Raw genomic sequence first — 25,825 nt, forward strand, 5'->3', positions numbered from 1 at the left:
CAATACCTACACCCCCTCCACCCCTCATTAGTTCATACCCCTCCACCCCTCATTAGTTCATACCTACTCCCCCTCCACCCCTCTCATATATCTAATCCTCTCATCCCCTCATACCTACTCTCCCTCACCCCTCATTAGTACCTACTCCCCCCTCCACCCCTCATCAGCCCCTACCTACTCCCTCTCCACCCCTGATTAGTCCATACCTACTCCCCTCCACCTCTCATTAGTTCATACCTACTCTCCCTCCACCCCTCATTAGTTCATACCTACTCTCCCTCCACCCCTCATTAGTTCATACCTACTCTCCCTCCACCCCTCATTAGTTCATACCTACCCACTCTCCAACCATAACTAGCCAATACCTACTCCCCCTCCATCCCTCATTAGTTCATACCTACACCCCTCCATCCCTCATTATTTCATACCTACACCCCTCCATCCCTCATTAGTCCATACCTACTCCCTCTCCATCCCTCATTAGTTCATTCATTATCATACCTAACACATGAGATCCCCCTTACAAGCTCAGGTCAGTCCATATATCAGACTCAACTTTAGCTGGAGAAGGTCATCTCCCGTTAAATTAGTCATACTACTTCCCGCACAGGTCATTCCGTCCATATCACTTCCCCCTCACCCCTCGCTCCGTTAAATGATACCTACTCCCTCGAAATCCCATGATCCAGATTTCTCGAACACACATCGTTAAATTAGTCTAGTTGTACTCTATGTTCCAAGTGATCCCTATTAGTTCATACTTTAACACTGATATTTCCACCTCGCTATAGGTCATGCTAGCGTTAAATGATAGTTTCCCTGAAATCATACCGTTAAATGATCATCCGCTGATTATTCATTTTTATCAGATTTCAATCATTATCATTCTTAAATGGAATTTCCCACGAGAAGATCATCCGTTATTCAACAATACTCCACTTGAGAAGGCATATTAAATGATCAGATTTCCGAACACAAATTAGGTCATACACGTCGCTAAATGATTTTAAATCATTTCTCATATCATACCGTTAAATGATTGATCAGATTTCCGCTCATAGGTCATACCGTTAAATGATCAGATTTCCGCTTCAAGAAAGGTCATTCCGTTAAATGATCAGATTTCCAGGCTCGAGCAATTTCATACCGTTAAATGATCAGATTTCCCCTCGAGAAGATCATACCGTTAAATGATCAGATTTCCGCTCGAGAAGGTCATTCCGTTAAATGATCAGATTTCCCCTCGAGAAGATCATACCGTTAAATGATCAGATTTCCCCTCGAGGTCATACCGTTAAATGATCAGATTTCCGCTCGAGAAGGTCATACCGTTAAATGATCAGATTTCCCCTCGAGAAGGTCATACCGTTAAATGATCAGATTTCCGCTCGAGTAGGTCATACCGTTAAATGATCAGATTTCCGCTCGAGTAGGTCATACCGTTAAATGATCAGATTTCCCCTCGAGAAGATCATACCGTTAAATGATCAGATTTCCGCTCGAGTAGGTCATACCGTTAAATGATCAGATTTCCGCTCGAGAAGGTCATTCCGTTAAATGATCAGATTTCCGCTCGAGAAGGTCATTCCGTTAAATGATCAGATTTCCGCTCGAGAAGGTCATTCCGTTAAATGATCAGATTTCCCCTCGAGAAGATCATACCGTTAAATGATCAGATTTCCCCTCGAGAAGGTCATACCGTTAAATGATCAGATTTCCGCTCGAGAAGGTCATACCGTTAAATGATCAGATTTCCGCTCGAGAAGGTCATACCGTTAAATGATCAGATTTCCCCTCGAGAAGGTCATACCGTTAAATGATCAGATTTCCGCTCGAGAAGGTCATTCCGTTAAATGATCAGATTTCCCCTCGAGAAGATCATACCGTTAAATGATAAGATTTCCGCTATAAACACTACCGTTAAATGATCAGATTTCCCCTCGAGAAGGTTATAACACTCAATGATAAGATTTCCGCTCGAGAAGGTCATACCGTTAAATGATCAGATTTCCGCTCGAGAAGGTCATACCGTTAAATGATCAGATTTCCGCTCGAGAAGGTCATACCGTTAAATGATCAGATTTCCGCTCGAGAAGGTCATACCGTTAAATGATCAGATTTCCGCTCGAGAAGGTCATACCGTTAACACTCGAGAAGGTGATAAGATTTCCGCTCGAGAAGGTTATATACCGTTAAATGATAAGATTTCCGCTCGAGAAGGTCATACCGTTAAATGATCAGATTTCCGCTCGAGAAGGTCATACCGTTAAATGATCAGATTTCCGCTCGAGAAGGTCATACCGTTAAATGATCAGATTTCCGCTCGAGAAGGTTATAACACTCAATGATAAGATTTCCGCTCGAGAAGGTCATACCGTTAAATGATAAGATTTCCGCTCGAGAAGGTTATAACACTCAATGATAAGATTTCCGCTCGAGAAGGTCATACCGTTAAATGATCAGATTTCCGCTCGAGAAGGTCATACCGTTAAATGATCAGATTTCCGCTCGAGAAGGTCATACCGTTAAATGATCAGATTTCCGCTCGAGAAGGTCATACCGTTAAATGATCAGATTTCCGCTCGAGAAGGTCATACCGTTAAATGATCAGATTTCCGCTCGAGAAGGTCATACCGTTAAATGATCAGATTTCCGCTCGAGAAGGTCATACCGTTAAATGATCAGATTTCCGCTCGAGAAGGTCATACCGTTAAATGATCAGATTTCCGCTCGAGAAGGTCATACCGTTAAATGATCAGATTTCCGCTCGAGAAGGTTATAACACTCAATGATAAGATTTCCGCTCGAGAAGGTCATACCGTTAAATGATCAGATTTCCGCTCGAGAAGGTCATACCGTTAAATGATCAGATTTCCGCTCGAGAAGGTCATACCGTTAAATGATCAGATTTCCGCTCGAGAAGGTCATACCGTTAAATGATCAGATTTCCGCTCGAGAAGGTCATACCGTTAAATGATCAGATTTCCGCTCGAGAAGGTCATACCGTTAAATGATCAGATTTCCGCTCGAGTAGGTCATACCGTTAAACGATCAGATTTCCGCTCGAGAAGGTCATACCGTTAAATGATCAGATTTCCGCTCGAGAAGGTCATACCTCAGATTTCCGCTCGAGAAGGTCATACCGTTAAATAAGATCGAGAAGGTTATAACACTCAATGATAAGATTTCCGCTCGAGAAGGTCATACCGTTAAATGATCAGATTTCCGCTCGAGAAGGTCATACCGTTAAATGATCAGATTTCCGCTCGAGAAGGTTATAACACTCAATGATAAGATTTCCGCTCGAGAAGGTTATAACACTCAATGATAAGATTTCCGCTCGAGAAGGTCATACCGTTAAATGATCAGATTTCCGCTCGAGAAGGTCATACCGTTAAATGATCAGATTTCCGCTCGAGAAGGTCATACCGTTACCGTTAAATGATCAGATTTCCGCTCGAGAAGGTCATACCGTTAAATGATCAGATTTCCGCTCGAGAAGGTCATACCGTTAAATGATCAGATTTCCGCTCGAGAAGGTCATACCGTTAAATGATCAGATTTCCGCTCGAGAAGGTCATACCGTTAAACGATCAGATTTCCGCTCGAGAAGGTCATACCGTTAAATGATAAGATTTCCGCTCGAGAAGGTTATAACACTCAATGATAAGATTTCCGCTCGAGAACGTCATACCGTTAAATGATCAGATTTCCGCTCGAGTAGGTCATACCGTTAAATTATCAGATTTCCGCTCGAGTAGGTTATAACACTCAATGATAAGATTTCCGCTCGAGTAGGTTATAACACTCAATGATAAGATTTCCGCTCGAGAAGGTCATACCGTTAAATGATAAGATTTCCGCTCGAGAAGGTCATACCGTTAAATGATCAGATTTCCGCTCGAGAAGGTCATACCGTTAAATGATAAGATTTCCGCTCGAGAAGGTCATACCGTTAAATGATAAGATTTCTGCTCGAGAAGGTCATACCGTTAAATGATAAGATTTCCGCTCGAGAAGGTCATACCGTTAAATGATAAGATTTCCGCTCGAGAAGGTCATACCGTTAAATGATCAGATTTCCGCTCGAGAAGGTTATAACACTCAATGATAAGATTTCCGCCCGAGTAGGTCATACCGTTAAATGATCAGATTTCCGTTTGAGTAGGTCATACCGTTAAATGATCAGATTTCCGTTTGAGTAGGTCATACCGTTAAATGATCAGATTTCCGCTCTAGCAGGTCATACCGTTAAATGATCAGTGACCAGCTTTCTGTGTCTAGGAAAGTCTTAAATTATATGACCAATGACAAGATTTCTGTCCGGGAAGGTCACAATGTTCATAGATCCACGACCAGATGTCTGTGTTCGGGATGGGCAGAACGATGCTTACCAAAACCTCGAGTTAGAGAGAAGTAAGGTAACACATAGTTCTTAATCATCTGAATCCTAATATGATGATGGTTGTTTCTGGTGTCGTGATCAGTCATGGGAATTAAAATGTTAACATAACAGATATTGGGCACATGTAATGTCAATATATAGAAAAATCACCGGCAAACTGAAACAGTAAGGAGAGATGGGAGGTAGGCTGGTTCAGCGCCTGACATACCATCGAACAGCTATTTGATAACAATACGTTTGTTGTTAGAATAATCTTTTACTGAAAATAATCAAACTATACCCAAATTATTTGCCTATGCAAACAATAGATATATTTACTTCCTCTATAGAGTAACGGGAGACCCAGGTTTTATCTGTTTGTTCGCTGGGTTAATCAACCAGTCAATAGCAGAAGTCATTTACACAGATCCAAGTTTAAGGGAATTCGTAAGTTTTATAAAATGCCTTCAGTTCTTTCCATCTATGGATTGTTTTTGATATAAACAGATTCTTCCCTTTCTCTCCCTTCCGTCCTATCTATATATATATATATATATGTGTGTGTGTGTGTGTGTGTGTGTGTGTGTGTGTGTGATAGAAAAAAGAAAGAAAATGACCCTTCTCCAAAAGGACAACGAGGAATCCCGAGGCTTTTTTTAATTTTAATTTTGACAGCTACAAAGGAATTTTTCATCATGGAACGAGAGTTTTTGAAACTACAGTTTCCCGATTTGGCAAAAATGACTTTTTAAATGTATGCAGATTTCCCCCTTGTGGCCCCACCTTTCAAGGCCCCGGGGAGGGGGTTGGAATGGAATCATAAATATACAATCTATCGTTATCATTGTCATCATCCATGGGACTTCTCCGCAAAATGTTATTGAATTCATCAGACATGTAAAAAAGTTCACGGGGCTACACTTAGGTGACCTTACAAAACGATTTATCAAACAGGTCTAGATCATTGCTCCTAATTTGATAACGAAATCTGCCATGAACTCCTCATCACGTCATAATCTCCCCATTTTAGGATGCAAAAGCGTCACGACAAAGATAGTTACTGGTGAGGGTTCGTTACAAGGCAGTCTGGTAATACGACAAGAGCTTTCTCGCCCACGATTACTTGACCTGGTAAGTATGTTCTCGCCATCAAAGTCATTACAGAATACTGCACAGACGTTGGCACAAAACCATCTCGCCAATCGTCCGAAACTAATAGCGGAAGTGTATCAGCGGTCGTACCGTGAATCGTAATGCCACGGATTGCCTAAACAATGGCCAATACACGTGCTTGGTTAGGGCTTTGCCTAGAAAATAGTTGAAGCGTGATATTTTTGTCATTGTCCCTCGTCTTATTTGACACTCAAAATGATTCATCATGATCCGTGTTTCGTTGTATAAGTTGCCAAAACTATTTAAATTGATGACTCTACTCTCTGGACAAGAGAAGAAAAACAGACTGTGTTTAAAGTTGACGGGAAAACATTACACCTGTAGGAACATTTAACTTCTATGATCCCGTCCAGATAATCTGTTTCTTACTATATTTCACAGTTTAGAATTAATATGTAATATTATTGCAGTTTACAAATTCAGTTTATCACGTTACCACCCATGTATCATAGAAAAAAACCACTTCCTGTTGTTTAAGTCATATCTATACCATGTATCATTATGATAATTTTCAATATGATTCTTTCAAGAGAATCTAATTTATATGTCATCAACAGAATCAAACATTCACTTTTATAAGTACTGACTAGAATAACATTAAACTAGAACTATTCTATCAGTACTGACTAGAATAACATTAAACTCGAACTATTCTATCAGTACTGACTAGAATAACATTATATCAGTACTGACTAGAATAACATTATACTAGAATTCTATCAGTACTGACTAGAATAACATTAAACTAGAATTCTATCAGTACTGACTAGAATAACATTAAACTAGAACTATTCTATCAGTACTGACTAGAATAACATTAAACTAGAATTCTATCAGTACTGACTAGAATAACATTAAACTAGAATTCTATCAGTACTGACTAGAATAACATTAAACTAGAATTCTATCAGTGCTGACTAGAATAACATTAAACTACAACTATTCTATCAGTACTGACTAGAATAACATTAAACTAGAACTATTCTATCAGTACTGACTAGAATAACATTAAACTAGAATTCTATCAGTACTGACTAGAATAACATTAAACTAGAACTATTCTATCAGTACTGACTAGAATAACATTAAACTAGAACTATTCTATCAGTACTGACTAGAATAACATTAAACTAGAATTCTATCAGTACTGACTAGAATAACATTAAACTAGAATTCTATCAGTACTGACTAGAATAACATTAAACTACAACTATTCTATCAGTACTGACTAGAATAACATTAAACTACAACTATACTATCAGTACTGACTAGAATAACATTAAACTAGAATTCTATCAGTACTGACTAGAATAACATTAAACTAGAATTCTATCAGAATTCTATCAGCTACTGACTAGAATAACATTAAACTAGAATTCTATCAGTACTGACTAGAATAACATTAAACTAGAATTCTATCATTACTGACTAGAATAACATTAAACTAGAATTCTATCAGTACTGACTAGAATAACATTAAACTAGAACTATTCTATCAGTACTGACTAGAATAACATTAAACTAGAATTCTATCAGTACTGACTAGAATAACATTAAACTAGAATTCTATCAGTACTGACTAGAATAACATTAAACTAGAACTATTCTATCAGTACTGACTAGAATAATCAGTACTGACTAGAATAACATTAAACTAGAACTATTCTATCAGAATAACATTAAACTAGAATAACATTAAACTAGAATAACATTAAACTAGAATTCTATCAGTACTGACTAGAATAACATTAAACTAGAATTCTATCAGTACTGACTAGAATAACATTAAACTAGAATTCTATCAGTACTGACTAGAATAACATTAAACTAGAATTCTATCAGTACTGACTAGAATAACTGATAGAATAACATTAAAATTCTATCAGTACTGACTAGAATAACATTAAACTAGAATTCTATCAGTACTGACTAGAATAACATTAAACTAAAGAATTCTATCAGTACTGACTAGAATAACATTAAACTACAACTATTCTATCAGTACTGACTAGAATAACATTAAACTAGAATAACATTAAAATTCTATCAGTACTGACTAGAATAACATTAAACTAGAACTATCAGTACTGACTAGAATAACATTAAACTAACATTAAACTAGAATTCTATCAGTACTGACTAGAATAACATTAAACTAGAATTCTATCAGTACTGACTAGAATAACATTAAACTAGAACTATTCTATCAGTACTGACTAGAATAACATTAAACTAGAATTCTATCAGTACTGACTAGAATAACATTAAACTACAACTATTCTAAACTACAACTATTCTATCAGTACTGACTAGAATAACATTAAACTAGAATTCTATCAGTGCTGACTAGAATAACATTAAACTAGAATTCTATCAGTACTGACTAGAATAACATTAAACTAGAATTCTATCAGTACTGACTAGAATAACATTAAACTAGAACTATTCTATCAGTACTGACTAGAATAACATTAAACTAGAACTATTCTATCAGTACTGACTAGAATAACATTAAACTATTATCAGTACTGACTAGAATAACATTAAACTAGAATTCTATCAGTACTGACTAGAATAACATTAAACTAGAATTCTATCAGTACTGACTAGAATAACATTAAACTCGAACTATTATATCAGTACTGACTAGAATAACATTAAACTAGAATTCTATCAGTACTGACTAGAATAACATTAAACTAGAACTATTCTATCAGTACTGACTAGAATAACATTAAACTAGAATTCTATCAGTACTGACTAGAATAACATTAAACTAGAACTCTATCAGTACTGTCTAGGATAACATCCCAACTATGACTATACATTATTTTAAATCTTGTGTATGTTTCTCTGTATGTTAGCCGACCCTATGTATGTGTATGGTAATCTTTCTCTGTATGTTAGCCGACCCTATGGATGTGTATGGTAATCTTTCTCTGTATGTTAGCCGACCCTATGGATGTGTATGGTAATCTTTCTCTGTATGTTAGCCGACCCTATGGATGTGTATGGTAATCTTTCTCTGTATGTTAGCCGACCCTATGGATGTGTATGGTAATCTTTCTCTGTATGTTAGCCGACCCTATGGATGTGTATGGTAATCTTTCTCTGTATGTTAGCCGACCCTATGTATGTGTATGGTAATCTTTCTCTGTATGTTAGCTGACCCTATTTATGTGTATGGTAATCTTTCTCTGTATGTTAGCCGACCCTATGTATGTGTATGGTAATCTTTCTCTGTATGTTAGCCGACCCTATGTATGTGTATGGTAATCTTTCTATGAGAATTTCCTCTCCAAATGATAGACTAATCATACCTCGTAAGATAAAACAGTAATAACATTAAAAGGGACATAAAGTTTGGTCCAATAGCGATCCCACCACAGGACAGGTTGACAGCTCTAGTTATACTGGTCGATTCCGGATTTTATGAATCAGCTATGATGTTTCCAGGATATTCCTTCAGATACAATTGAGTGACGATAGTGCGTTATTTTATCTCATATGTAATTATGTGAGATCGATGAATGCTAACCAGACCATACTCCTTCTTACCACTGCCTAAGCGATGTTTCAAATCGACAAAACATTACTTATTGAAATATTGTCTTGTTTTGAGTTAAATTATTGTTTTATTAATTTGTATCTTTTCATTTCTTGACGAATATTGAACCTGTTTTTAATAGAAAGAGGACTTCATTAACCCATCCACATGCCCTAGTGGTATAAAGCGTACCACGAGGGCCCCTAAAACCTATAAGACATCGCTGTTACTGTGTTGCTATTTCAAAACCAGCTGCACTACTTGATATTGAGTTAACTTTGAGAAGAAAATCACTCGCAATTTGATATACAGCAGATAAGTATCGCCAAATTACTGCTTATTTATTTTTATTTCAATTTACGAGCAACATACTTCACATTTAATTTAAAGTCAGTTGTAGTTTCTTATCTATTTGTTGAAATATTTGTTATTCTTCGGGAACGAAATTTTAAATGAATCAAGTTAAGCGAGGTGAAAACCATATCACCAATAGGGACCAAGCACTGAAAAAAGGGAATTGTTCACGCTACAGACCATCCGGTAAACGGCCACGCCACTGAGTAAAGGGATGGTGTCATGTCCTAGACCATACGGTAAACGGCCACGCCACTGAGTAAAGGGATGGTGTCATGTCCTAGACTATACGGTAAACGGCCACGCCACTGAGTAAAGGGATGGTGTCATGTCCTTGACCATACGGTAAACGGCCACGCCACTGAGTAAAGGGATGGTGTCATGTCCTAGACCATACGGTAAACGGCCACGCCACTGAGTAAAGGGATGGTGTCATGTCCTAGACCATACGGTAAACGGCCTCGCCACTGAGTAAAGGGATGGTGTCATGTCCTAGACCATACGGTAAACGGCCTCGCCACTGAGTAAAGGGATGGTGTCATGTCCTAGACCATACGGTAAACGGCCACGCCACTGAGTAAAGGGATGGTGTCATGTCCTAGACCATACGGTAAACGGCCACGCCACTGAGTAAAGGGATGGTGTCATGTCCTAGACCATACGGTAAACGGCCACACCACTGAGTAAAGAGATGGTGTCATGTCCTTGACCATACGGTAAACGGCTACACCACTGAATAAAGGGATATTGTCCTATCACAAAATCATTAGGTATCGCTAAACACCATCAACAGAAAAAGTGTATCACATTCTAATACAAGTGTCATGTCTTTGACAACAGGCATAAAGACATGAAACAAACACTTAGAATCATAGTCACACATCACTGACAATCCGGTTAGACCATCAATCACTAACAATCCGGTTAGGACACACCACTAACAATCCGGTTAGGACACACCACTGACAATCCGGTTAGGCCATACATCACTGACAATCTGGTTAGGCTATACACCAATAACAATCCGGTTAGGACATACACCACTGATAATCCGGTTAGGACACACCACTGACAATCCGGTTAGACCACACATCACTGACAATCCGGTTAGGCCATAAATCACTGACAATCCGGTTAGACCTTACACCACTGACAATCCGGTTGGACCATACATCACTGACAATCCGGTTAGACCATACATCACTGACAATCCGGTTAGACCTTACACCACTGACAATCCGGTTAGGTCATACATCACTGACAATCTGGTTAGGTCATACATCACTGACAATCCGGTTAGGGCATACATCACTGACAATCCGGTTAGACCTTACACCACTGACAATCTGGTTAGGGCATACATCACTGACAATCCGGTTAGGCCATACATGTCACTGAGAATCCGGTTAGAACATACACCACTGACAATCTACTGACAATCCGGCTACGACAGTTTGATAACTGACCACTAGAAAGGATGTTTTAAAGCCAGTATTAATGAACGGCAATTTCATCAATCACAAATCAAGAAAACATTCCACTGTCTGGTCATGGAAGATGTTACCGAAATAGAGACAAAGATGTCGAGGTATCAACCAAAAAATGTCACGCCGTTTTCGGTCCGAATTCATGATACATTGCTGTCGAATAGAAATAGGTGTTCACCTCTGACCTTTAGTACAACATTGACTACAAACAATAGTGTTACATCTTATCAGTAGAAAGGTTAAATCACTGACTACTATATATAGTGATAGAAATGACCACATCGACGAAATGTTATCAAAGATTGGTATACCTATGGGGCATCAACAGCTCTTTTGTATTAACTTGACATAAACCTTTGACTCGAACCAGTGACCTCCGACCTCTAAACAGATGTTTTACCTAACAACCTTACCTGGCCACCGGCAATCAGCCTAGTCCAATTGTATGTCTACGAAGTACATGTAAGTGACTACCTACATTAGAACTATTTACAAACTAGGTTGATGTATCTTCCTACAAAGAACACCCATATTCCCTGAAAAATGGAGATTCGCGGGTACCACATTGACAATCACACAAGGACTTGAACCATCTTAGTAACGTTAACCTGTCCGACATCACCCTACACAGTTCAGTGTAGCTAAAGCTGTGATGTTACTACACTGACCACTATGTCGTCCCCAGTCACCACAGGTAGTGTCATTTATTTGACCCCAAGCATATAACCAACCAAACACTGACCACCCTTGTGAGCTGTCAGACAACACTGACCACCCTTGTGAACTGTCAGACAACACTGACCACCCTTGTGAGCAGTCAGACAACACTGACCACTCTTGTGAGCTTTGAGATAACACTGACCACCCTTGTGAGCTGTGAGACAGCACTGACCACCCTTGTGAGCTGTGAGACAACACTGACCACCCTTGTGAGCAGTCAGACAACACTGACCACCCTTGTGAGGTTTGAGATAACACTGACCACCCTTGTGAGTAGTCATACAACACTGACTACCCTTGTGAGGTTTGAGATAACACTGACCACCCTTGTGAGCTGTGAGACAACACTGACCACCCTTGTGAGCAGTCAGACAACACTGACCACCCTTGTGAGGTTTGAGATAACACTGACCACCCTTGTGAGTAGTCATACAACACTGACCACCCTTGTGAGGTTTGAAATAACACTGACCACCCTTGTGAGTAGTCATACAACACTGACCACCCTTGTGAGCTGTGAGACAACACTGACCACCCTTGTGAGCTGCGAGATAACACTGACCACCCTTGTGAGCTGTGAGACAACACTGACCACCGTTGTGAGCTGTGAGACAACACTGACCACCGTTGTGATGTGTAAGACAACACTGACCAACCGTTATGAGTTGTGAGATAACACTGACCACCGTTATGAGCTGTGAGATAACACTGACCACCGTTGTGAGCTGTGAGACAACACTGACCACCGTTATGAGCTGTGAGATAACACTGACCACCCTTGTGAGCTGTGAGATAACACTGACCACTCTTGTGAGCTCTGAGATAACACTGACCACCCTTGTGAGCTGTGAGATAACACTGACCACCCTTGTGAGCTGTGAGATAACTCTGACCACCGTTATGAGCTGTGAGATTACACTGACCACCGTTATGAGCTGTGAGATAACACTGACCACCGTTATGAGCTGTGAGATAACACTGACCACCCGTGTGAGCTGTGAGATAACACTGACCACCCTTGTGAGCTGTGAGATAACACTGACCACCCTTGTGAGCTGTGAGATAACACTGACCACCCTTGTGAGCTGTGAGATAACACTGACCATCCTTGTGAGCTGTGAGATAACACTGACCTTTCGTATTCGAATGCTGGGGTTGTATACTCCGATACCGGATGTACAAGTCTGGCCATGCTTGTCTGTCATCCGTCACGGTACTCACGTCATGGTGGACAGTTCCGAACTTGCAATCAGTCCCACGTCCGTATCACTTCGGTACGATCCATGTGATTGGTCAGATTGTGATCGCGGTCACTGGACTGCCGAGTCTAGTTCTGGCGACAGAGGAAGTGAATTTGAAGCGAATCTCATTTTTATCACCTTCCTGTACAGATGGGCGTTGCTGAGTTGATGAGCTGTACCTGTGTGAGGAGCCGTCTGTTCCATTCACGAGCGGATTGACGACCGAGTATATAGAGGGAATTGATGGCAAAACGTATGAAAATGCAATACCTGCAATGGCCTGACCGAGTGGGAAATGGAATTGGATTGGGAGCTGTACTTTTGACAAGTAAAAAGGATTTTGTTTAATTGCTTTTAAATGGCGGAATGCACGATAGAACGTATTTTATTAAATATCAATCTGTCCCCATGGTAATTCTACGATGAATAATGGATGAACCTAAGATGATATTTTCCTCCTACCTGTGTATAACTGTATAACGCGAAGAGCTACAGTTGGAGAAGGCGTGTCTCATTATCAGCTATTGTCAAGCCAATCAATGCTCGCAAACCGTAATATCTATCACACAGGTTTTGGTCTATCACTAAATTACAGGTGAAGATAAGGGGAATAAGATAGACGTAACATCATTCCTAACACCCAGTATACAGTCACACCTAACTCAGTATACACTCACACCTAACCCAGTACACGGTCACATCTAACTCAGTACACGGTCACACCTAACTCAGTACACAGTCACACCTAACTCAGTACACAGCCACATCTAACTCAGTACACAGTCACACCTAACTCAGTATACAGTCACACTCAGTATACAGTCACATCTAACTCAGTATACAGTCACACTCAGTATACAGTCACATCTAACTCAGTACACAGTCACACCTAACTCAGTACACAGTCACATCTAACCCAGTATACAGTCACACCTAACTCAGTACACAGTCACATCTAACTCAGTACACAGTCACACCTAACTCAGTATACAGTCACACTCAGTATACAGTCACATCTAACTCAGTACACGGTCATACCTAACCCAGTACACGGTCACATCTAACTCAGTACACGGTCACACCTAACTCAGTACACAGTCACACCTAACTCAGTACACATTCACATCTAACTCAGTACACAGTCACACCTAACTCAGTATACAGTCACACTCAGTATACAGTCACATCTAACTCAGTATACAGTCACACCTAACTCAGTATACAGTCACACTCAGTATACAGTCACATCTAACTCAGTATACAGTCACACTCAGTATACAGTCACATCTAACTCAGTATACAGTCACACCTAACTCAGTATACAGTCACACTCAGTATACAGTCACATCTAACTCAGTACACAGCCACATCTAACTCAGTATACAGTCACACCTAACTCAGTATACAGTCACACTCAGTATACAGTCACATCTAACTCAGTATACAGTCACACTCAGTATACAGTCACATCTAACTCAGTACACAGTCACACCTAACTCAGTACACAGTCACATCTAACCCAGTATACAGTCACACCTAACTCAGTACACAGTCACATCTAACTCAGTACACAGTCACACCTAACTCAGTATACAGTCACACTCAGTATACAGTCACATCTAACTCAGTACACGGTCATACCTAACCCAGTACACGGTCACATCTAACTCAGTACACGGTCACACCTAACTCAGTACACAGTCACACCTAACTCAGTACACATTCACATCTAACTCAGTACACAGTCACACCTAACTCAGTATACAGTCACACTCAGTATACAGTCACATCTAACCCAGTACACGGTCACATCTAACTCAGTACACAGTCACACCTAACTCAGTACACAGTCACATCTAACCCAGTATACAGTCACACCTAACTCAGTACACAGTCACACCTAACTCAGTACACAGTCACATCTAACCCAGTATACAGTCACACCTAACTCAGTACACAGTCACACCTAACCCAGTATACAGTCACACCTAACCCAGTATACAGTCACACCTAACCCAGTACACAGTTACACCTAACCCAGGCACACCTAACCCAGTACACAGTCACATTCAGTATACAGTTACATCTAACCCAGCACACAGTCACACTCAGTATACAGTTACATCTAACTCAGTATACAGTCACACCTAACTCAGTATACAGTCACACCTAACTCAGTACACAGTCACACCTAACTCAGTACACAGTCACATCTAACCCAGTATACAGTCACACCTAACTCAGTACACAGTCACACCTAACTCAGTATACAGTCACACTCAGTATACAGTCACATCTAACTCAGTACACGGTCACACCTAACCCAGTACACGGTCACATCTAACTCAGTACACGGTCACACCTAACTCAGTACACAGTCACACCTAACTTAGTACACAGTCACATCTAACTCAGTACACAGTCACACCTAACTCAGTATACAGTCACACTCAGTATACAGTCACATCTAACCCAGTACACGGTCACATCTAACTCAGTACACAGTCACACATAACTCAGTACACAGTCACATCTAACCCAGTATACAGTCACACCTAACTCAGTACACAGTCACACCTAACTCAGTACACAGTCACATCTAAACGAGTACACAGTCACACCTAACCCAGTACACAGTCACACTCAGTACACAGTCACACCTAACCCAGGCACACCTAACCCAGTACACAGTCATACCTAACACAGTATACAGTCACACTTAACTCAGTACATAGTCACAACTAACCCAGTACACGGTCATACTTAACTCAGTACACAGTCACACACAGTATACAGTCACATCTTACCCAGTACACAGTCACAATACAGTCACGCCTAAACCAGAACACAGTCACACCTAACTCAGTACACGGTCACACCTAACTCAGTACACAGTCACACATAACTCAGCACACAGTCACTCATAATATAGTACAAAGTCACACCTAACTCAGTACACAGTCACACTCAGTATACATTTACATCTAACCCAGCACACAGTCACACCTAACTCAGTACACAGTCACACCTAACCCAGTATACAGTCACACCTAACCCAGTACACAGTCACACCTAACCCAGTACACAGTCACAACTAACCCGATACACAGTCACACCTAACCCTATACACAGTCACACCTAACCCAGTACACAGTCACACTTAACCCAGTACATAGTCACACCTAACCCTATTCAGTCACACCTAACCCAGTACACAGTCACACTCAGTATACATTTACATCTAACCCAGCACACAGTCACACCTAACTCAGTACACAGTCACACCTAACCCAGTATACAGTCACACCTAACCCAGTACACAGTCACACCTAACCCAGTACACAGTCACACCTAACCCTATACACAGTCACACCTAACCCTATACACAGTTACATCTAACCCAGCACACAGTCACACTCAGTACACAGTCACACCTAACCCAGTATACAGTCACACCTAACCCAGTACACAGTCACACCTAACCCAGTACACAGTCACACCTAACCCTATACACAGTCACACCTAACCCAGTACACAGTCACACTTAACCCAGTACATAGTCACACCTAACCCTACAGTCACACCTAACCCAGTACACAGTCACACCTAACCCTGTACACAGTCACACCTAACCCTATACGCAGTCACACCTAACCCAGTACACAGTCACACTTAACCCAGTACATAGTCACACCTAACCCTATTCAGTCACACCTAACCCAGTACACAGTCACACCTAACCCTGTACACAGTCACACCTAACCCTATACGCAGTCACACCTAACCCAGTACACAGTCACACCTAACCCTGTACAGTCACACCCAGTATACAGTCACATCTAACTCAGTACACGGTCATACCTAACCCAGTACACGGTCACATCTAACTCAGTACACGGTCACACCTAACTCAGTACACAGTCACACCTAACTCAGTACACAGTCACACCTAACTCAGTATACAGTCACACTCAGTATACAGTCACATCTAACCCAGTACACGGTCACATCTAACTCAGTACACAGTCACACCTAACTCAGTACACAGTCACATCTAACCCAGTATACAGTCACACCTAACTCAGTACACAGTCACACCTAACTCAGTACACAGTCACATCTAACCCAGTATACAGTCACACCTAACTCAGTACACAGTCACACCTAACCCAGTATACAGTCACACCTAACCCAGTATACAGTCACACCTAACCCAGTACACAGTTACACCTAACCCAGGCACACCTAACCCAGTACACAGTCACATTCAGTATACAGTTACATCTAACCCAGCACACAGTCACACTCAGTATACAGTTACATCTAACTCAGTATACAGTCACACCTAACTCAGTATACAGTCACACCTAACTCAGTACACAGTCACACCTAACTCAGTACACAGTCACATCTAACCCAGTATACAGTCACACCTAACTCAGTACACAGTCACACCTAACTCAGTATACAGTCACACTCAGTATACAGTCACATCTAACTCAGTACACGGTCACACCTAACCCAGTACACGGTCACATCTAACTCAGTACACGGTCACACCTAACTCAGTACACAGTCACACCTAACTTAGTACACAGTCACATCTAACTCAGTACACAGTCACACCTAACTCAGTATACAGTCACACTCAGTATACAGTCACATCTAACCCAGTACACGGTCACATCTAACTCAGTACACAGTCACACATAACTCAGTACACAGTCACATCTAACCCAGTATACAGTCACACCTAACTCAGTACACAGTCACACCTAACTCAGTACACAGTCACATCTAAACGAGTACACAGTCACACCTAACCCAGTACACAGTCACACTCAGTACACAGTCACACCTAACCCAGGCACACCTAACCCAGTACACAGTCATACCTAACACAGTATACAGTCACACTTAACTCAGTACATAGTCACAACTAACCCAGTACACGGTCATACTTAACTCAGTACACAGTCACACACAGTATACAGTCACATCTTACCCAGTACACAGTCACAATACAGTCACGCCTAAACCAGAACACAGTCACACCTAACTCAGTACACGGTCACACCTAACTCAGTACACAGTCACACATAACTCAGCACACAGTCACTCATAATATAGTACAAAGTCACACCTAACTCAGTACACAGTCACACTCAGTATACATTTACATCTAACCCAGCACACAGTCACACCTAACTCAGTACACAGTCACACCTAACCCAGTATACAGTCACACCTAACCCAGTACACAGTCACACCTAACCCAGTACACAGTCACAACTAACCCGATACACAGTCACACCTAACCCTATACACAGTCACACCTAACCCAGTACACAGTCACACTTAACCCAGTACATAGTCACACCTAACCCTATTCAGTCACACCTAACCCAGTACACAGTCACACTCAGTATACATTTACATCTAACCCAGCACACAGTCACACCTAACTCAGTACACAGTCACACCTAACCCAGTATACAGTCACACCTAACCCAGTACACAGTCACACCTAACCCAGTACACAGTCACACCTAACCCTATACACAGTCACACCTAACCCTATACACAGTTACATCTAACCCAGCACACAGTCACACTCAGTACACAGTCACACCTAACCCAGTAACCCATACAGTCACACCTAACCCAGTACACAGTCACACCTAACCCAGTACACAGTCACACCTAACCCTATACACAGTCACACCTAACCCAGTACACAGTCACACTTAACCCAGTACATAGTCACACCTAACCCTATTCAGTCACACCTAACCCAGTACACAGTCACACCTAACCCTGTACACAGTCACACCTAACCCTATACGCAGTCACACCTAACCCAGTACACAGTCACACCTAACCCTGTACAGTCACACCCAGTATACAGTCATATCTAACCCAGTAAACAGTCACACCTAACCCTGAACACAGTCACACCCAGTACACGGTCATACCAAACCCAGTGCACAGCCACACGTAACCCTATACACAGTCACACCTAACCCAGTATACAGTCACACCTAACCCAGTATACAGTCACACCTAACCCAGTACACAGTTACACCTAACCCAGGCACACCTAACCCAGTACACAGTCACACTCAGTATACAGTTACATCTAACCCAGCACACAGTCACACTCAGTATACAGTTACATCTAACTCAGTATACAGTCACACCTAACTCAGTATACAGTCACACCTAACTCAGTACACAGTCACACCTAACTCAGTACACAGTCACATCTAACCCAGTATACAGTCACACCTAACTCAGTATACAGTCACACGTAACCCAGTATACAGTCACACCTAACCCAGTACACAGTTACACCTAACCCAGGCACACCTAACCCAGTACACAGTCACACTCAGTATACAGTTACATCTAATCCAGCACACAGTCACACTCAGTATACAGTTACATCTAACTCAGTATACAGTCACACCTAACTCAGTATACAGTCACACCTAACTCAGTATACAGTCACACCCAGTACACGGTCATACCAAACCCAGTGCACAGCCACACCTAACCCTATACACAGTCACACCTAACCCTGTACACAGTCACACCTAACCCAGTACACAGTCACACACAGTATACAGTCACATCTAACCCAGTACACAGTCACAATACAGTCACGCCTAAACCAGAACACAGTCACACCTAACTCAGCACACAGTCACACCTAACCCAGTACACAGTCACACCTAACTCTGTACACAGTCACATCTAAACGAGTACACAGTCACACCTAACTCAGTACAGAGTCACACCTAACTCAGTACACAGTCACACCTAACTCAGGCACACCTAACCCAGTACACAGTCATACCTAACACAGTATACAGTCACACTTAACTCAGTACACAGTCACAACTAACCCAGTACACGGTCATACCTAACTCAGTACACAGTCACACACAGTATACAGTCACATCTAACCCAGTACACAGTCACAATACAGTCACGCCTAAACCAGAACACAGTCACACCTAACTCAGTACACGGTCACACCTAACTCAGTACACAGTCACACATAACTCAGCACACAGTCACTCATAATATAGTACACAGTCACACCTAACTCAGTACACAGTCACACTCAGTATACATTTACATCTAACCCAGCACACAGTCACACCTAACTCAGTACACAGTCACACCTAACCCAGTATACAGTCACACCTAACCCAGTACACAGTCACACCTAACCCAGTACACAGTCACACCTAACCCTATACACAGTCACACCTAACCCAGTACACAGTCACACTTAACCCAGTACATAGTCACACCTAACCCTATTCAGTCACACCTAACCCTATTCAGTCACACCTAACCCAGTACACAGTCACACCTAACCCTGTACACAGTCACACCTAACCCTATACGCAGTCACACCTAACCCTGAACACAGTCACACCCAGCACACGGTCATACCAAACCCAGTGCACAGCCACACCTAACCCTATACACAGTCACACCTAACCCTGTACACAGTCACACCTAACCCAGTACACAGTCACACTCAGTACACAGTCACACCTAACCCAGTACACGGTCATACATAACTCAGTACACAGTCACACACAGTATACAGTCACATCTAACCCAGTACACAGTCACAATACAGTCACGCCTAAACCAGAACACAGTCACACCTAACTCAGCACACAGTCACACCTAACCCAGTACACAGTCACACCTAACTCAGCACACAGTCACACCTAACCCAGTACACAGTCACACCTAACTCAGTACAGAGTCACACCTAACTCAGTACACAGTCACACCTAACTCAGGCACACCTAACCCAGTACACAGTCATACCTAACACAGTATACAGTCACACTTAACTCAGTACACAGTCACAACTAACCCAGTACACGGTCATACCTAACTCAGTACACAGTCACACACAGTATACAGTCACATCTAACCCAGTACACAATCACAATACAGTCACGCCTAAACCAGAACACAGTCACACCTAACTCAGTACACGGTCACACCTAACTCAGTACACAGTCACACATAACTCAGCACACAGTCACTCATAATATAGTACACAGTCACACCTAACTCAGTACACAGTCACACCTAACCCAGTATACAGTCACACCTAACCCAGTACACAGTCACACCTAACCCAGTTCACAGTCACACCTAACCCTATACATAGTCACACCTAACCCTATTCAGTCACACCTAACCCAGTACACAGTCACACCTAACCCTGTACACAGTCACACCTAACCCTATACGCAGTCACACCTAACCCAGTACACAGTCACACCTAACCCTGTACAGTCACACCCAGTATACAGTCATACCTAACCCAGTAAACAGTCACACCTAACCCTGAACACAGTCACACCCAGTACACGGTCATACCAAACCCAGTGCACAGCCACACCTAACCCTATACACAGTCACACCTAACCCTGTACACAGTCACACCTAACCCAGTACACAGTCACACTCAGTACACAGTCACACCTAACCCAGTACACAGTCACACCTAACCCTGTACACAGTCACACCTAACCCAGTACACAGTCACACTCAGTACACAGTCACACCTAACCCAGTACACAGTCACACCTTACCCAGTACACAGTCACACCTAACTCAGTACACAGTCACACCTAACCCAGTACACAGTCACACTCAGTACACAGTCACACCTAACCCAGTACACAGTCACACTCAGTACACAGACACACCTAACTCAGTACACAGTCACACAATACACAGTCACACTAACCCAGTACACAGTCACACTCAGTACACAGTCACACCTAACCCAGTACACAGTCACACTCAGTAAACAGACACACCTAACTCAGTACACTATCACACCTCACATTTCGTACTCTTCTTCCCCCGTGTTTACTTTTGCAATATATCAAACGAATAGTTCTAAGGATGTGCAAAATGTTATGTGGAAATAAGTTTGTCATGATGAATGATTGTCTTTCTCATATACATTTTCCAGATGTTAGTGATGTCGAAATAAATTTATATCTTTTTGTACAACAATTTCATTTTAATTTAATTTGACTCGTGTCTTGATTGTGATATATAAATTTCTGGATTGCGTTATTGCTGATTAAGGACGTAAATCTTTACGGTCTGATGCTGAAAACATCGTACGATACACGCACGTATGTGGAACTGGCATGTCTTGGTCTGTTAGATGGTGATGTTGGAGGTAGGAGAAGTATTCACGGTGTGTCCAGCTTCCCTCCAGCCATCTACTACATTATTGTCTAAATCGTTAGATGGTTTATATTTTTGCATGATTCGTTCTCGCTGTCAGCAGTAAGTTGTGGTGACTACACCAGCTAGCTGGTTTGTTCAATAAGTAATGTTTAGCTCTGATTTAGAACAAACCCGTCATAAAACAAGCAGAAATCGAATGGATATGACACATCGACGCCAAACCGACGATCTGTATCCCTGTCGATCTGAACAGCCATTACATATCCACATAAATAAAAAACAAATAGAACATATTGTCTCCAAATCCCCACCGTGATAAGTCGATCAAGATGCTGTCTCGACCAAGTCTCAAAATACTTCACATCAAAACTACGTTTCCTTTAAAAAATTCTTAAATACTGACCGTTTTAGATGTTAAAGTAACGAATGACTTAGAGGCCAAGTTCAGCCATTATGATAGGGAGGTTTATAATGAATCAATGTGTAACCCATGTTGACATTTACCTCTGTATAACCCTTGGCGAGACATTTCGGTGTGGTGGCACCGTTGAAAACATTTCAGCATGAAAGTTCTAAGAACTTCTGTTCAACCCGAGTGGAGACATTTAAGCGCGAACTTACTATAACCAACGACAATTTGTATCTATGGGAAACATCTCCTGGTGTCTGTCCTGTAGTGACTCCATTGTAAGTGTTAATGCCTTCTGCTGATAGCCACGCGGGCGATCTTAATCTGCAACAACTCTTCCCTCGTTCGGGATATTTTTCCTATATTTCAAATGCAATTCTGTAAGGTCTGTTAGACCTTTACCGGTATAAGGTGACCGGGCGCCGGTGACGTGATGGTAAGGGACCGTTAGATCGTTACACGTATAAGGTGACCGGGCGCCGGTGACATGGCGGTAAGGACCGGTTAAATCGTTACCGGTAAAACGTGACCGGGTGCCGGTGACATGGCGGTAAGGACCGGTTAGATCGTTACAGGTATAAGGTGACCGGGTGCCGGTGACGTGGCGGTAAGGAACAGCTAGATCGTTACCGGTATTACATGACCGGGAACCGGTGACATGGCGGTAAGGAATAGTAAGATCGTTACCTGTATAAGGTGACCGGGTGCCGGTGACGTGGCGGTAAGGAGCCGTTAGATCGTTACAGGTAGAATGTGACCGGGTACTGGTGACATGGCAGTTAGGACCAGTTAGATCATTACCGTTATTAGGTGACCGGGTGCCGGTGACATGGCGGTAAGGAACAGTTAGATCGTTACCGGTATTACATGACCGGATGTCGGTGACATGGCGGTAAGGAACAGTTAGATCGTTACCGGTATTACATGACCGGGTACCGGTGACATGGCGGTAAGGAACAGTTAGATCGTTACCGGTTTAAGGCGAGCGGGTGCCGTTGACATGGGAGTAAGGACCAGTTAGATCGTTACCGGTATTATATGACCGGGTGCCGGTGACGTCATGGTAAGGAACCGTTAGATCGTTACCGGTATAAGGTGACCGGATGGCGATGGCATTGCAGTAAGGAACAGTTAGATCGTTACCGGTATTACGTGACCGGGTGCCGGTGACGTCATGGTAAGGAACAGTTAGATCGTTACCGGTATAAGGTGACCGGATGGCGATGGCATTGCAGTAAGAAACAGTTAGATCGTTACCGGTATTACGTGACCGGGTGCCGGTGACGTCACGGTAAGGAACCGTTAGATCGTTACCGGTATAAGGTGACCGGGTGCCGGTGAAGTGGCGGTAAGGAACAGTTAGATCGTTACTGGTATATGGTGACTGGGTGCCGGTGACATGGCGGTAAGGATCAGTTAGATTGTTACCGGTATTGCATGACCGGATGTCGGTGACATGGCGGTAAGGACCAGTAAGATAGTCACCGGTATAAGGTGACCGGGTGCCGGTGACATGGCGGTAAGGACCAGTTAAATCGTTACCGGTATAACATGACCGGGTGCCGGTGACATGGGAGTAAGGACCAGTTAGATCGTTACCGGTATAAGGTGACCGGGTGCCGGTGACATGGCGGTAAGGATCAGTTAGATCGTTACCGGTATTGCATGACCGGATGTCGGTGACATGGCGGTAAGGACCAGTTAGATAGTCACCGGTATAAGGTGACCGGGTGCCGGTGACATGGCGGTAAGGATCAATTAGATCGTTACCGGTATTACATGACCGGGATCCGGTGACATGGCGGTAAGGACCAGTTAAATCGTTACCAGTATAACATGACCGGGTGCCGGTGACATGGCAGTAAGAACCAGTTAGATCGTTACCGGTATAACATGACCGGGTGCTGGTGACATAGCAGTAAGAACCAGTTAGATCGTTACCGGCATAACATGACCGGGTGCTGGTGACATGGCGGTAAGGACAAGTTAAATCAGTACTGGTATAATCTCCTACAGGAAAAGTATGACTTTCAAAAATTTTCTCTTTTATCTAATTGGCCTCGCCCCTCCCACCCCTGTGGGCCAAACTAACTGTTGATAGTAAATTGATTCCCATTCAGCGAAGATGGCTTCAAACCAATATAAAATCATTTCTAGAGAAGTAGGATTTTAATGAATGAATCTGCCACACTTCCCGTATAAGGCCCTGCTCCTTCTCTCAAAGGCACCGAGAAGAACCGTTTATAGAAAAATTGGTACTCCTTCACCCAAAGAATGCTTCAGAACTCATTTCAGCAAAATCAGATCATTCTTACAGGAGGATAGGATTTTAAAGAATTTCCCGTATAGGGCCCATCCCTGAGGCGGGCTCAAGAGGGGAATTTCGTATAGCAAAATTCAATCATTCCTACGGGAGGACTAGGGGTTTTCAAAATGCTCTATTTTCCCTATTAGGCCCCGCCCCTCCCATCCAGGGAGCTCACATCTACCGTTAATACACAATTGATTCCACTTCACCACAGAATACTTCAGACAAAATTTGCGCAAAATCACCTAATTTCCAGGGAAAGAGTGGGATTTTATAGAATTTGCTCTATTTCCCCTATTTGGCTCCGCCCCTTCCGTTACAGGGGACCGAGACCTGATTTTATACAAATTGTATTCCCAAAGAATGCTCCAGACCAAATTTGGGCAATATCCATTCATTCGTACAGGAGAAGTAGGATTTTAAAGAAGAGGGCCGAGAACCATTATTAATACATCTGGTAGCGACTTATAATAAAAAGTTGACGGACACCACACTATGACATTAGCTCAGTGAACTTTCTGACAATGTGAGCTAAAAACATGAGATCTGCGGGCCTGGCTTCATTAACCTGAGAACCCTATCCCAAACCCCAAATAATCACCCGAAAAACAAACGAATCGAAGTTAGACAGTGGGTATTTGCTAGCGGTCTGTTTTCATTCACATCAAATGAAGTACGGTATTTGAATGCATAACGTTCTGAAAGTGTAACATTAGTTAGAATGGTTAAACCTTTACTTATCTCAGAAGCCATTAATTTGTTTAGAAACATCTATATGAATGGTGAGTATCTGTGGAAACACATCATGACGTCAACCATCCGCATTGATTTACACATACCACGTCATACATGCACGTGCCAGTAATTTTGAAGAGAACACCGGCCTATTTAATAACAAATTTGTGCGAACTCGAGGAAATGAACTTGATTGTCGCTGAGAAATCATTGGT

The 25,825-nt window shown here is 42.1% G+C and overlaps 1 protein-coding gene across 1 annotated transcript in view; it reads right to left on the reverse strand.

Annotated features, from left to right (window-relative positions):
- Positions 1-12,096, reverse strand: part of LOC132561670 (short transient receptor potential channel 7-like) — a 65,682-nt gene extending 53,586 nt beyond the window's left edge. Inside the window, 1 exon segment of the mRNA XM_060226373.1 lies at positions 11,677-12,096. Coding sequence (XP_060082356.1) covers positions 11,677-12,096 — 420 coding nt within the window.
- Between the last annotated feature and the right edge of the window lie 13,729 nt (positions 12,097-25,825).

Source organism: Ylistrum balloti, unplaced genomic scaffold (assembly GCF_031769215.1).
Source record: "Ylistrum balloti isolate Yb309-2 unplaced genomic scaffold, AGI_CSIRO_Ybal_v1 Utg371262, whole genome shotgun sequence".
Taxonomy (NCBI): domain Eukaryota; kingdom Metazoa; phylum Mollusca; class Bivalvia; order Pectinida; family Pectinidae; genus Ylistrum; species Ylistrum balloti.